The following is a 15,911-nucleotide window of genomic DNA, read 5'->3' on the forward strand; positions in this document are numbered from 1 at the left end:
CGACGCTGGACCAATTTCACAACCTCGGTCACCTGACTCTTAATCACTATCCGTGACGTCAAAATCAGACGTCATTTTAGCTTGCGGCGGGAGTGGAAAAGTGGGAAAACAGTTTGTCCTAAATTTCTCGGCAGTTTCGACACCACCTCGCTATAACAACGCCTGACCTACATTGACATATCACCACGCCGTCAGGTGAGTGTTTGTTTATCTCGAAATAACGCGCATGGGCATCGAGGTGTCGCCGCAAGATGTTTCCCTGTTATAATCAACACCGAACCAATTCACAGGCAATAAATCTCGTAATAGAGTAACTTCGTGATAAATAAAATGATTATTCATGCGGTTCGACATGGTGAAATGTACATGACACAAGTCCACGTGAATCATTTGTAGAGCATGTTAGGAAATAGTGACAGGGGATTTTAACCGGATAAGCTGTGTCCACACTCGAGCATCTGTAGCAGACGACTCACGCACGGGACGGGACAGCTCAGTTCAGCAGCAGTATCGCAGACGACAGGTACGTCATGTGTACATGTCCGCCTTTCTATGGACTGATAGTGTGATAATCTGATCATATATTCTGCACCTTATCTCCCTTGGTCGTACACGTTTACCCCTTCGTAATTGTGCTTGGTTGTAAGCATTTTTAACGGCCATAGTTCTGATTTAATTAAGCGAACTTGTCACGAGTGAATTGCAGCAGTATGTATAGTGTCCTAGTTTATATTATCGCTGATATAATGTGTATATAGTGTCTGCCAACAACCGTTTATTTAAGAAGTCATAAATCTGTGAATGTTTTTTGGTAAACATTGATAACTAATTATACACGCAAAGGTTCCCGATTGGTTGGAACTTGAAAAGTATTGATTTCAAGTTACTTCGACATATTATTTCATTTTTGAATTCAGCGTTTGATCGTCAGTATCATTTATTACAGTATTACAGTACACTTCGTGAAGAGTCTAGTATACTAAATGTAAAGGCGAGCTTAGCACATTTCCTGTTGATAATTGTCTTAAGCCAAGGCCGTGTCTGACACCTTCAGCATATGAATGTTGGCGAACAGAGCTTAACATGCATCCATTGATATTCAAGGACCATGACGTATACGTGCTCAGCATACAGTGATCTATTGATTCAAAACACGTCAGAGTCACTTATTAAATGTTATTGTATAACAGGCCAAACAGACACGGAACCATTGCAATGGTCGCGGGTCTCACTTGAGCTGAGTGTATTGATTGGTATAAAAACGTTAGGAATCGGCGGTTACAGGTTTAAACGAGAGCCACGGTCTTGTCATACAACTACAACCACAAATGCAAAAAGGCTTCATTCGACCGTATGGTTTGTTTGTTTGTTTGTTGTTTACCGCCGCACACGGCATTATTCCAGCTATATGTCGTCGGTCGACCGTCTCGAAGATATATACGTCTGTATTGGGCAAGACGTTTTGTCACAATTGCATGCATGCATTAAGAATAATGTGTCACGATTATGACAAAAGTTGTATAAGCGTTAAATGATGGTATAAAAATTGTGATGAAAACAAACAAAAATGTCGTGAGAGAGTAATGTATTTTGTTTAGCCCTGAATTAACATGGCACTCTCCAGCGTGACCAGAAACGAAAATATTTTCGGGTTCTCTGGCTGTAACTCACCTTGAAATATCTCAGACACAAGGAAGTAAGAAGTAAGTTCTTTATTATGAAGATAAAATCCATAAACTCTCTCTCTTTCTCTCTCTCTCTCTCTCTCTCTCTCTCTCTCTCTCTCTCTCTCTCTATATATATATATATATATATATATATATATATATATATAATAAATGCCATTAAAAAACACCACAAGGAAGTAATTCACAAGTCTCATCTTACAATTGTCCAGTAGAATCTGACCGCTATCTGACTGACCATGAGCTTCACATTGATGTCCTGTATCGTATGACCTGCATAACTGATACACATCATGTTCTTTGAACATGACAACTGTAAACCATCGCCCCTGTAGCATGTCAGATCTTGCGATTGCTCCATTCTCAAGTACCCCCTTGGGCACAAGCATATGACTTGTCGAGTCGGTTACATCACGAATCATGTCTGCTGACTGTTATCGGGCGATGTCTGTTATCTGATATTAATATGACCTATTATAACATCTTTGATCATTACTATGACCGAACGGGAATCTAATTTTTTACAATTCTGGGGCTTGGTCATCGTTTTAGTTTAAACGGATTCAAGTGTCCATGCATGTTGAATATATATAGTAGTAAGCATGGCCCAGTGGTGTAATCGCTTGCAGAGTTGCATCCCTTAACAGTACCAGGATCGGACCGACAATTGTTTGAACTCCAGAGTCGTCTGATTATAATCCTTGTTCTGGCAGGACCATCCCGTCGTCATGCATGACAATGATGCGATTCACGTCTACGATTTGCGGCGTAACAGCCAACTGACTCACTCACTCACTCACCCACCCACTCACTCACTCACACCGTCATGAGTATTAGAACCATTTGCATGTTAATCTCGAAACGTGCTAGTGCATTGGGTTGTTACCTGAACCGTTGCATTAAGCCCAGATCCACAACATGCGCCCTTAATCTTGTTTCTCCACCTACCACACATTTCCTGAGAAATGTATATGGCTCTTTGTAAGGCTTGTAAACAAAGCGTACAGCGACGTCAGGTGCGCTGTGTCAGTACTTGTTCCTCGAAATGTTGCATGCACTGCTGATTATGGCCCGAGTGTGTGAGAGAGCACGTTACAGCTATTCTGTAGCCTCCTCCTCCCCCCCCCCCCCCCCCTTCCCTTTCTTAGTAGTCATAATGGGAGTGAACGAACCCATCTCTCCAAGTAGTCATTGTATTTTACGCAAGAAACATGTCGCAATATGTACATCCCGGACCTCTTGATCTTTTTAAAGCTGAAAGTAACTTGATCAAAGTTGTGATGCAAGATATATTGCGCAATAACTTGTATGTACATTGATGAAGCATTGATATTTCATATAACAATGAGCCACTCGTGCATAAATGTAGGTGTAGTTCAACGAAATCCTAAGAAGGAAATTATATCAGCTTAATGTTCGAACTGGATAAATTCCTTCTAAAGTTGACATACAGGTTAATATGAGCTTAAGTTTCGAGCGGGATATGTTCCTTCTGTAATATATTGACGATCGACTCCAGCCATTGTTAGACGTGCTGTTATCACTGTCAAGTGTTAATGGCTCGTCTATCTCCTCACATCGTGACATCAATTGTGAAACAAGGAAAACAGATATATAATTATCTAAAGTAAGGAAAATAAACACATGTGTGTCCGCCTCACTCGTGAATCAAGTTGTGATGACATTGGACATCCCGCTGTAAATAAATAAAACAATCCATACAATACCAGAAGCCTACATATACTTCTTATTGACATATTCGTTTTCTGCTTGGCAATGAACACGCGAGAATACAAATTCAATTTATTCACGTTGTTTCATAATCTTGTCCGTGTAACAAGCAAGCAGCTGTGTGTAACGATTCTTTAACATTTGCAACCAAAAGTGCGGAACAGATATTAGTAGATTTCTCAACATCTTGATCACGAATAGTTACTTAGTCCCTTAATAAACGATACATCAGATGTAGTTTGAGGTAAATCCAATTTGAAATGCATCAATTTATCGCTTTGATAAGTTAAAAAAAAACTCTTTAAGCTATAGGTTAAAACATTTTAAAACATCTTTTAACAGTTTTTGTTTTAACTTGGTCTTTAATAAACCCTTTTAAACATGAAACGCGCGAAAGTGTACATTTCTGTTTCAATCAATATTTAATCTGGTTAAATATGTCCGCATCTCTTCTCCGATGACAGCCAGTTTCGAACTGTGTGATTATAAGGTTAGTTTGGTTGGTTTGTTGTTTAACGCCGCACTCAGCAATATTCCAGCTATATGACGGTGGTCTGTCAATAATCGAGTCTGGACCAGACAATCCAATGATTGATATCATGCGCATCGATCCATGCAATTGGGATCGATGACATGCATCAACCACGTCAGCGAACCTGACCACCCGATCCCGTTAGTCGCCTCTTACGACAAGCATAGTCGCCTTTTACGACAAGCATGGATAGCTGAAGACCTATTCTAACCCGGATCTTCATGGGTCGTGATAATAAGGAAGAGAATATATGGATGTCAACTTCTTTATTATGAGGAACACGACGTTTCGGAGTATATGCTTACTCCCCCATCAGGTGAATGAATGCGATGAGGCAGTAAGCACATACATGTACATGTAAGGACAATAAAATTAATAAGATAACAAAAGGTGGAAACTAACAAAGGGTAGAAACTAACAAGGAAGCCAACAGACGATTGGCTCTGATAGGGGATATCAGACAATAGACAATAGAAGCTAACACTTTACAGTAATTGTGTGATTATACTATAACAATTCGGATTTGTGAGAATTATTTTTCTTTTGAATTAATGACTGTATCATATCAAATACATCGGCTGTATTCACAAAGGTGTTCAACCCACTAGACTAACGGGATCGGGTGGTCAGGTTCGCTGACTTGGTTGATGCATGTTGATGCATGTCATCGTTTCCCATTTGCATAGATAATGCGAATGATTTCAATCAATGGATTGTCTGGCCCAGACTCGATTATTTACATATAGCTGGAATAATGCTGACTGCGGCATTAAACAACAAACAAACAAACAAGCTAACACAAAGGTGTTTAAGCCAGCGGCTCATATCGCATAGTGTTACAATAACCTCATAATGTTTTTGTGCTGTTTTCGAAAGATTTGGATATTTTTTATCTTAGTAGATTAAATATTTGAGTCATATCTATGACTATGAGATTTGTGTCGTATCTATGTTCAAAATCAAGTCATCTCGTTTTATCATTAACAATGATAACAACAATTAGTCTTGATTGATTTAAGCTTCCAGAACGCCGTGATATAACTGGAATACTGTTAAAAGCGGCGTAAAACCCAACTCACTCATACTGATTTTCAGTCGTGTATATTTAGCCATTGGTCTGGTTTTGATGGAATTTTTAGGCTTACCCAGCGTCCAGAACTCGGCAGAAAGTAGGCGCGGGGGCCTGGATCAGTGTCTATTCAATACGACCTTACTCCGTTTTTACAAAACACAGAAAGAGAAGCAGGCAATTAATGTTCTCATACATTCACGAACATGGTACCAGGATACTTGTATAAGTTATCTTGAAACATCCTATTTCCTGTGCTTTTATTACAAACTCACAAACCGTACAAGAAATAAGAAATCCTTTTCAAACATAATAGAGCGTAATGTGTTCTCTTTAGTTCTAAATACAACATAATTGAATAATGGATCAACTAAGAGGCATTTTTAGTATTTACCCGAGGAAGTATTCAGTGTCCAAGACTGCGTAATTAAAACTGCCAGTAGGTTGTTTTGCTGTGTACAAGTAAGTCCCTTTGAGAATCACATTACCGATGATTGCGATGGTTTTAACCTTGGAAATAAATAATATAAACTAATGCGTATCTAAAACGCCTGACAATAATCCGATGGTTCCAGGATGATACTAGTATTCGTCTCTGTGGTCAATTTTTTTTCTCGGAATCAACTGCACTATCACAATCCCGTGATTAATAATGGCACTGTTTGTTCTGCGTCCAGTGTGTGTTTACCGCGACTGTCTAATGTCGGACACACCTGATATTTATTACATTAGCGAGCAGTATAGTGTTGTATCGACAATTCGGATGATAGAGTCCAGCATGTGAACTCTTTGACATAAGAGTAATCTTCAGAACACAATTATAGATCCTTTTACCGTTAATGACGTAAATAGTTCACTGATCGTGATTGCGTTGTATACTATATGTTACAAACCTGTCAATAGTGGCATGACTGTTTCAATCAATTGTGTCCTAATTCATTTAACTTGATATACGAAAACGCCTACATAATATAACAAATTAGACTCTTTCTCTCTCGATGAAGCTGGCTGGCTCAATCGGCCCAAGGAAAAGTGGTATGTGTTTCAGCAGTTTTTAATCCTAGGCGGAAGACACCGTGACAAACCACCCCATCTCCCAACCCACACCCACCTTGGGTTTAGAGCTCGACCTGCCATCGTGGTAGTGTCAGATACCCCAGTCCTCAAATAGTCCGTACAATGAATCTCTTTCTGATACAAGTCAGGGGTCGATGTAAACAAGATTGGCATTTAAGTGAACGGGAGATAATTCATCGATTGGTGGATCTACCTGTTGTATTCTACACACAAGTCTAATCAAAGTGTCCTGAAGTAATCGCATCTCTCCCCACGCGCTGTAATAATCACAGGGGAAATTGAGAATATGTTGTAATCGATTAACACTGAACAATTCCGTCCTACTGCAATTGCCCTGGAGAATAATCCCCACCCACCCTAACCCTTCTCTTTCTGGTTGTCACGAAAGTGCTTTCAGGATGAATGAAGCTTACACACTGACTGTTGATAAGTGACAACGCGTAATTTGTGAAAATTAAAAGGCAACAGTGGAACAGTTGCTGTTATTTGCTATTACCGTAAACATACTGGACCTAAAAGCTATCTCTGCAGTAACCCTGTTTACGCTCGTGACGTGCGTGCCGTGTCAGTAGCCTAGGAGGGATCAAAATAATGATCCATTTCGCTGAACCAAGCCCTCCGACTGATGAATATCGACCAAACACCAACTGGTTAACAACCTTCAAACGAACAAGTATATTTTGTATGAGGCAGGTGATGTGTCATTGTCAAGTCACACCTACTGGTGACCAAGTCGTCTACGGCTCCTTAGTTCCCTATGTAGAATTGCGCCTGAAACCTGTGATGGTTGGTTAGAATCCCAGATTCGCCCTGGTAATGATACTAGGTTTATCAGCACCATATACCCGTGTTCGTGAGTTTCACCAAAGCTGTAAAAGTCGATGACCTACCTGTACGTACATCACTGTCATGACATAACGCTATCACGTCGCGATGTAACTGAAATACTATTCAAAGCAGCATTAAACCAAACTCCCTCACTTATACCTAGTGTTTATCTTTCTCTAGTTCTCCCTCACACACAAGCACAACTCCCTCCCATCCCTCCCCAAAAGGTCGATATTTAGAGAGTTGGTGTACAAGGTAGAGGTAAGGGTTGTCAAGTCGATTAGAATTGACTTAGCTGACAAGAATCCACTTGTGTACATATCACTGTGCTGTAAATGCCACTGGTATCACATGTATATAGCAACATGGGAATTTAAATCCCACAAACCTTAATGACCGTGTGGCTATCTGCCCTATGCTGACCGTGCTGTAATTATAATAACATGACCATCGTACCTTTCCTTAAGTTTCTTATTTGTTTTTATTACAGTAGGTTGAGTGTCAATCTTTCAACCAATAGTATTGTGTGTCTTTACTGTGTGATAAAGTAACTATTGCTTTTTGGGCGTTGTATGGGATGTGTCACTAATTAAGGCGTTGGCTCGTGCCAGGTTCTATTCTCACATTGTATCGGTTGAATAAAAGCCAGTTCTGGTATCTCGACGTAAGTAACGTGAACCTAACCAAGTCTGTTGTGTCATGAGGTATACCCTCACGGTAGAATGATATTAGCTGCTGTGATGACAGACGAGAAATGCACACTCTGTCAACCAGGTTACATCAATGTGTAACTTGACCCGACATCACGGATCGACGCTCACACTATTAATCACTGGTTTGCCTACGCCATGTGCTATAGACAGGTGTGATATGGCTGGAATTTTGTTTGCATTCATTCACTCGCTCACGTTACACTGGCCTTGGAAAACTGTTTACTCATATTCGTATATAAGCTGCTTGTACTTAACGACTGTAACAAAGCTTAGCATTGTCTCTTCGTTCAGTCTTACAATAAGCCTATTAATCATTATTGACTTCCCGCTGGAATTCCATAGCAGATCCCAACTAGATTTTGTTCGGGCAAGAACCAACTCTGAGGCAACAAGACTTTTATTGTGACATTTGCCCAAGGAGATTTAGGCCTCAGTAAGTAACCACTTTGGAGAAACCCACGAAGTCAGGAATGATGCTTATAGATCTAGAGTGTAATCAGTGTGCTTCTTGGAATCCACGACCCTGTGTTTATGGCATGACTGGCGGACGCAATTGTCACAGCGAACTTGGCGCTGTAGGCGTCTGGACCAGAGTGGGTGTTTGGTAACCCTGCGTACATGCTGTATTACCTAAAGCAAAGAAAGAGAGGAACACTTACAACGAAGAAAATGTATGGATGTCAACTACTTTATTTTGAGGAACACAATGTATTGGAGTATATACTTATTCTTCATTAGCACCTTAATGAATTTAACGAAACTTTATCTTTTGAAAAGTATCTCTTTTGAACTAAAATAACAATAACTTGCTCATTCAAACGGACCCCTGACAACATTTTGAGGGTGGAACGAGTGTGTAAACGAGGAAACGCTCCTGTTGTTGGTTCAGATGTGAGGCCCTTCGGCAGCAACGAATTATGTACATTCCCAAAGCGATCTATGAATGGCGATATATGCATAATTTCCATATCTAATAAATAAATAAATATATACGGCCTCACAGGTGTAACGATGTTAGAATATATGAGTGACAGTGTTTCTCCGTATCCCTTGTAACCTCTCTTGTATACATCGTCCTAATTTCGTTTTGAACAGGTCGAGTTTACCACCTGCGTAAAATATTTCTAACCAGGATGTAAGTTTTAGACTAGGAGAAAACATCAATAGTTTGAGCGGATATTGTCCCTTTTCTTTGGAAAAGGAGACAAGGAAAGATAGAAGTTCTTGTAACACGACCCAGGCCTTTCAAATGAAAGAAAACAATGCGAAATTTATATGTCATCCTGTTTCTAAACAGGTAGTCTTGTGACTGAAAAAGAGCGTCATATATTTGACCTACGAATGCTTTCTTCCTGCTCGCTGATGTATTATCGCCGTGACCCTTTTGAACAGCTTCTTAAACGTCACTAGTGTCAGTGATAACTGTAGCTTAGCAGGAAAAGCTCGTTGTGGCTATGGCCCGGATTTGACTTCTTAAATTTGTTTTGTTTGTATGTTTGACAATATGTTTGTTTGCTTGTTGTTTATCGCCGCGCTCACCAATATTCCAGCTATATGACGGCGGTCTGTAAATAATCGTGTCTGAACCAGACAGTCAAGTGATTGACTTCATGAGCATCGATCCACGCAATTGGTATTTGATGACATGCATCAATCATGTCAGCGAGCCTGACCACCCGATCCCGATAGTCGCCTTGGATCTTCACGAATCCTTTAATACGTAAAATCGGTTGAATCCATTCTATTTGTCTCCTGTCGTTATATTGCCAGAATAATGTTAAATGATCACCCACAATGACAAAGTTATATATATATAAGCGTTGTAGTACAGTAAGGTGAGTTAGTGGTTTAGTACTGGTTTGAACATGTTTACATTGATTTCATATCACTGACAGTCTAATGTGGGAGGAAAGCTTAAAAAATGGAAGTTGCAGACGTTCGCCATTTTTGTAGAACTAACGAGTCACATAACGACTAACATAACGACAAACATAACGACAAACACTTGGTCATAATCGGAGCGGATATATTCTGAACCTAAGTTAAGGCAGTCGCTTCTCTGAACCGCAAGCCCCTGTTGAAGTATAAGGGCTACACTTATTACAGGTACTACGGTATTAAATGAACAAACATTTTAATGTGGGTAAGACACTCGGTCTGCACAAAAGAAACAAATATAGTCTTTGTTGCTCCTTAAAATAGAATCATACTTTTAGCTTTGCCTAGTTTATGAAAAAAACCTATTCTGGCAGATAAAAACGACATCGTCGCAAACACCCCACCCAACACTGCCATCTTTGTGTGTGTAGCCTGTCACCGTGGTATATGTCAGGCACCTTAGTCATCGTACATTTTGTATAACGAAGCTCTTTCTTAGATTATTCAAGGGTCGATGTAAACGCGATTGACATTTAAGGGAATGATCGATTGGTAGATCCACCTGCTGTTTTCTTAGGTAATCGTATCCTTCCTCACGGGCTGTATAAACACATGGGACATTTGCAATATTTTGTGATTGATTAACACTGAACAGTTACACTTATTGCAATTGCTTTGGGGAATAATCAGTGTACATAAACCGTATCTGATTTTACTGAAGAGGACCAGGTATTCTTATCTTCTCGACAGCTTCTCCTCTCGCCATCTTTGTGTCTGTAACCGGACATTTATCAAGATTCATTTGAGATGATTTCTCACAATCTTACTTTAGTATATAACCGCTATATATAACATTATTTACAGTGTAGATTACCCGTGTATCGCATTTGGATTGTGACTTTAACCTTGCGCGTTTAGTTAATATCTTTGTTCGTCACATACGTTATATACGGTAACTATTTCCCCACTAAGTATGCCAACAACGTGTAGTATATCCTTGTGCGTTCTATTATGTGCCCCTGTTGGATCATTTAGTAATATAATCTGTTTAGGTATCAACCTTTATAACAACACGCTGTGAAAGTATATCTGATTACTACGTTAACCCTTGATTTGCCCCCCTCCACTCAAAACCCAACCCCACCCCACCCCCCAACCCGACCACCACCACCACCACATTTACCCGTGAAGATCCGGGTAGAAAATAGGTCTTCAGCTTACTCTCCAATGCAAATTTCGTCTCCCCAAGAAAACCGGAAGATTTCTATTGTGCACAAAACAGACATGTTTTGTTGAATGAATTAGTACTAGTGCGTTACTGTTATACACAAAGTGAATTTATTCATATGGTTGAAGTATAATTTTGGTATCGCATACAAATGAGTGAAACAGGTTTTTGAGATAGGCGCAGACAAACCGACGATTGAACATCAACCACAATTGAGTCATAAATGATGAAGATGATAATCATCCTTCGAACTATTATCTATCCTTATCAGTGGCCAACCAATCCCAATTCGGACCAGACAGTGATTCATCCGTTCAGAATATGTTGTCAATTTCAGAGAGGCACGTTCATATGCAATATGTGATTAATCATAATTTCTACATATCACCCGATTAATAACTCACGTTTCCATGGTAACCTGCATATGGACCAGTTAACGTGCTGACTCATGGGAAATGATTTGAAAGTGAAATGCAGTCACAATAGCAGATGGTGTATGACATAGATGGCATACGCTTTATTGATAAATTATTCAAATATATACGTCGCTACTGTTATACATTTGATGATGTCATGAATGAAGTATGTACATTAATCACATTAGTGTCATCTTTACTTGATGTCATATCGTTTACTTGTTCTTTTCGCATAATTATTTGGTAGATTCCTCTCGTTTCGAAATTAGTTGATCGAATATATACGTTCAGTCGAAGCGTCGGTTACTTTGATGTATGGTGACCCAGCAGTTCATACCTTTAAGATTCCTTTTATAAAGGTAGACAATATACAGATAGGGCATCTCTGCAATACGATCCCCAGCTGTTTGTGTATTTAATAAACATGCCACGTGGTATTCGATTTCAGAGGTCAGTCAGTTCAGTATGCAATATACACCAACTGTCAATCAGATGTATGTGCGTATTGACATCGCTGTACATCTGCCCAGTATCCTCAGCATTCGCTGTGTTTGGCTATGAAATGTCAGTCCATTATCTGAGTGAGTGAGTGTGGTTTTACGCCACTTTTAGCAATATTCCAGCAATATCACGGCGGGGGACACCAGAAATGGGCTTCATATATTGTACCCATGTCGTGAATCGAACCCGGGTCTTTGGCGTGACGAGCATCTAGTGCTCGTACGGTGCGCTGATAACCATTGGCGTTGAAAAAAATATTATTGTGCTGAAATCTCGACGGGTAATGTGTTTATACCGATGTCCTGAGCAATAGCTGATGATTGAATATCTACTTATTGTGTTTCAGTCATGGATGATAATAATTATTGTATTCCACTCCAGGAATGGTTATCTCGTTCGACGGATGCTACGAAAGAGTTATTAATAAATGAGTGAGTCAGTAGTATTTTACGACACTTTGAGCAATATTCCAGCAGCATCACTGCGGGGGACACAAGAAATAGGTTCCACACATTGTACCCATGTGGGTCGAATCCAGAACTTCCGCGTAACGAGCGAAGGCATTAACCACTAGGCTATCCCACCGCCCATATTATATTAAGAGCAATAGGGCTTTGTTTTGCACTGGTCATTGTTCAAACATGTGGAATATTGTCTCTATCAGTGTGCATTTAAATAATGATTACATGCTCAGCACAAGCTGCTTGTCATATAGGCGTTAGAAGGTTTCACGTCATCATCTCATCCTACCGGGTACCCATTCGCTGTAGGGTGAACGGAAAATAAACGGCGACACAGTGATAATCTGTTTTCCATCATGATCGTGATATATGATGGTGTGTAAGCCATGGAATTACGTTCACGATGAACTTTTGCACTAATCTTTCTTTTTGTATGAATAAATCAAGCGAGCAACTATGGCGGTTACTGTTAAATACTCAAATACGGATCACAAACGAGCTGTTACATCACTACGCCTCAGCTTTGTTTCGGAGAAATAGTCCCAACTGATTTTTGTAAAACCCGCGGACACATGAATACGATTATCGGGGCACATCTGGGATAAGAACCCACGATCAATGACTTTGTTGAAACCGCGAACACGGGTGTGATGGAGAAAAAAACTGGGGTCATAATCGAAGCACATCTGGGATTCGAACCCCCGGTTGTGGACACAGTTGTGCATATGTAGCGAATTGAAGCCCCTCAGATTGCTGCGCCACCAATACTTTATATATTGAATAAACAAACCATGACGTATGGTGTTATCAAAAAATAGTGAACTTCGTAACAGAATCGTGAATATCCAACCAGGAATAGGTCTTCAGAAACCAATGCTTGTCGAAAGAGGCCCCAACGGGATCAGGTGGTCAGGCTCGCTGAATTTGTTGATGCATGTAATCGTATCCTAATTGCGAGGATCGATGCTTATGATGTCAATCACTGGATTGTCTGGCCCAGACTCGATTATTTACAGACCATCATCATATAGCTGGAATATTGCTGAGTGCAGCGTTAAACAATCAACAAACTTCGATACACCAAGTTAAGTGTTATTCACGATTTATGACGATGCGTGGCAGTTTGTATTCGATTGTTAATTCATACCTTATAAATACATTTGACGCGCTAGCCTTGAAGTTAAACCACTTGTTGTTTGGCGAATGTACTTAGTTTCGCGGTGAGGGTGACTATTTCAACATATGGCGCAGGCAAGGTGCGCGGAATCGATCTGTGCCTCGACAAGATATGAACACTATACTAGTGTGAAGCGATCTGCATTGCGAACCCGATCGTTATAACCACTGTTGTCATGGTATGATAACTTTATAGGATAGCGTTACAGAGACCCAGTAGAATATGAAACATGCTTCTGTGTAAACTAGAACTATAAACGATGACATGTACGAATAATATGAACAAGTATATCATTTCTATAGTGGTCGTTAGTTAACATGAAGGATTGGAGACATACATGTAATATGTAATATGTAATATGTAATGCTTGTGGTTTCAACACCTTTTAAGTCTCAAAGGATTAAGTTACGTTATCCTAAATCTCTAAAACTCAAAATGAAGTAATTTACTTCAATACAAGGGTTATATGACTAACGCGTTAGTGGAGTCAAACTGGACACAATTCAAGCTGTAGTCACGTTGTGTCCGGTTAAATTTGCCTCATAACAAAGTTTTTCTCTCCTTGTGAACAGGGTTTCATAAACTGTTTCCGTGTAAACATTCTATTAAAGTGATGTAATACTGATTTGCATGTGAATGTCGTACGAGTTGTATAAGGTAAACGACCTACAGTGATTTTTGAAAAAATATAAAGACACGTGACCTCAACTTGTAAATTGAATGTAAATGTGATTGGTTGATACGGTCGCGGTCTCCACAGATATGGTTGTACGTTATCGATAACATATCATTGATGGTGAATATCACAGTAGGCGACTGCACTGCGAGACCTAACGGGTTAGGGGTTCTATTTTGCTTGTATCCTTCAGAGAACAAGGAAATGTTATGCCATGCTTATGATAGTGTAATATAATTGTTGTGTGGGACGTTTTATCCTTTCTTCCAGTTTATCATGTCATACCACAATATTTATTCAGCTTTTCCTTTTTCAGATTCAAAGTAGATCAACGAAAACCTCGGTGAAAGTAAACATATCTCAAGCATGACGGGTATGTATAATATCGATATGTTTGGTGGTTTCTTTCTTTTTGCGTTTGTTACAGCCGTCTAAAGTTAATACCATGTGTGAACGTGTTGATTTTCATATCATACGCCTGCGGCCTTGGTCAAGGGTCATGTGATCAGCCACCAGTTTGTTTACTCCAGACACAAGTATGTAACCTTCGTCGTTGTCTAAATTTGTCAGCCAACGTTCTACCATGTAGTTGGGAATAACTCGATTCTGATTGATTAATCAAAGGTTTCAAATCACAATAACCACTTCTTCGTCAGTAATTGTCGGTAGTCGTTTTTAAATAATGATATGTACATTCATCGGTTCCAAAATGCTGATATGTGATGACTACAATATTCACTCATCAATGCGCAGTGAATGAGATGTACAGTTTTCATTCAAAACTCAAAGTTGGTTTGTTGTTTAACGCCGCACCGTAGAGTGAGTGAGTTAGTAGGGTTTAACGCCGCTTTTTACAGTATTCCAGTTATATCGCGGCATGTCAGCTTAATGTGGGAGGAAAGCCCGAAATGATGCAGGTCTCAGACGTTTACCACTTCGGTGAAACCCACGAGCACAGGTATAGTGCTGACAAACCTAGAAACATAATCAGGGTGAACCGGGATTCGAAGCCACAAGCATAGGTTTCTGGCGTACCCAAGGCACGCAACTCTGCACCGCGAATAGCGGCGCCTTAGACGACTGTGCCACCCGTGCCCACCGTAGGGTAGAGACTTATCAAGTCTTGACCAGCCAAACCATATCATGAGCAATGCCCCATGTCGACGGAATACGTTGACATGAAATCATCCATGTCTGAGCCCGACCACCTATTTTATTTTGCTTTCTCGAACGATGTGCATAGTATGCTGGAGACAGATTCTAAGGCCATCCACGTGCACATTTCATTTATATGTTTCTCATCTTCAACTTCAACCAGCAAGTGTGCAAGTGCGGGATGACATTCTCGCTATTTCCATATCCGTGACAGCTGAATCCTTGTGATAAGGAGGATTTTCGTAATATTAGGAATGTTCAAGTTTTGTTTGATTGTTTGTTAACGCCGCACTCAGCAATATTCCAGCTATATGACGGCGGTCTGTAAATAATCGAGTCTGGGCCAGACAACCCAGTGGTTGATATTATGAACATCGATCTGGGCAATAGGGATATGATGACATGCATCAACTAAGTCAGCGTGCCTGAACACCGGATCCCGTTAGTCGCCTTTACGGCAAGCATGGGTAAGGATGATAGAAATGATATATTGTAATTTTCAGTTGTCATTTGTCTCTGTGAATGGCTGGCTTCTGTCTTTGTATTTTTTCAAGTGATATCCCGCTTCCGTGTGTGTCGGTGTCTGTGTCATATGTTGTACATTTACTTGTTTTAAAACTTCCTTAACACTTAACACTTAACACTAAAACGGCCTTCTCACTTGAATCTACTGTACTTCCTGTATTGGGGAGCCTGGTGGGTAAAGCGTTCTCAAGCCAAATCTGAGAGGTTCGATTCTAACATGGGTTCATCTCCCTCGTCAAGAGGAGTCACTCCTTGATTT

General features: G+C 40.1%; 1 protein-coding gene across 5 annotated transcripts in view; it reads left to right on the forward strand.

The window, feature by feature from the left end:
- LOC124140132 (gelsolin-like protein 2) overlaps positions 1-15,911 on the forward strand; it is a 29,668-nt gene continuing 13,757 nt past the window's right edge. Inside the window, exons 1-2 of one of the 5 annotated variants that reach the window (XM_046507523.2) lie at positions 1-195; positions 14,289-14,345. In XM_046507523.2, coding sequence (XP_046363479.1) covers positions 14,339-14,345 — 7 coding nt within the window. In that variant the 5' untranslated portion in view covers positions 1-195; positions 14,289-14,338. Of the gene's footprint in view, positions 196-270; positions 524-1,677; positions 1,704-14,110; positions 14,134-14,288; positions 14,346-15,911 lie in introns of those variants that run through there. The other 4 variants (XM_046507521.2, XM_046507525.2, XM_046507522.2 and 1 more) reach the window with 4 other exon arrangements.

The sequence above is a fragment of the Haliotis rufescens genome, unplaced genomic scaffold, assembly GCF_023055435.1.
Source record: "Haliotis rufescens isolate VD_foot unplaced genomic scaffold, xgHalRufe1.0.p SCAF_23, whole genome shotgun sequence".
NCBI classification, from domain to species: Eukaryota; Metazoa; Mollusca; class Gastropoda; order Lepetellida; family Haliotidae; genus Haliotis; species Haliotis rufescens.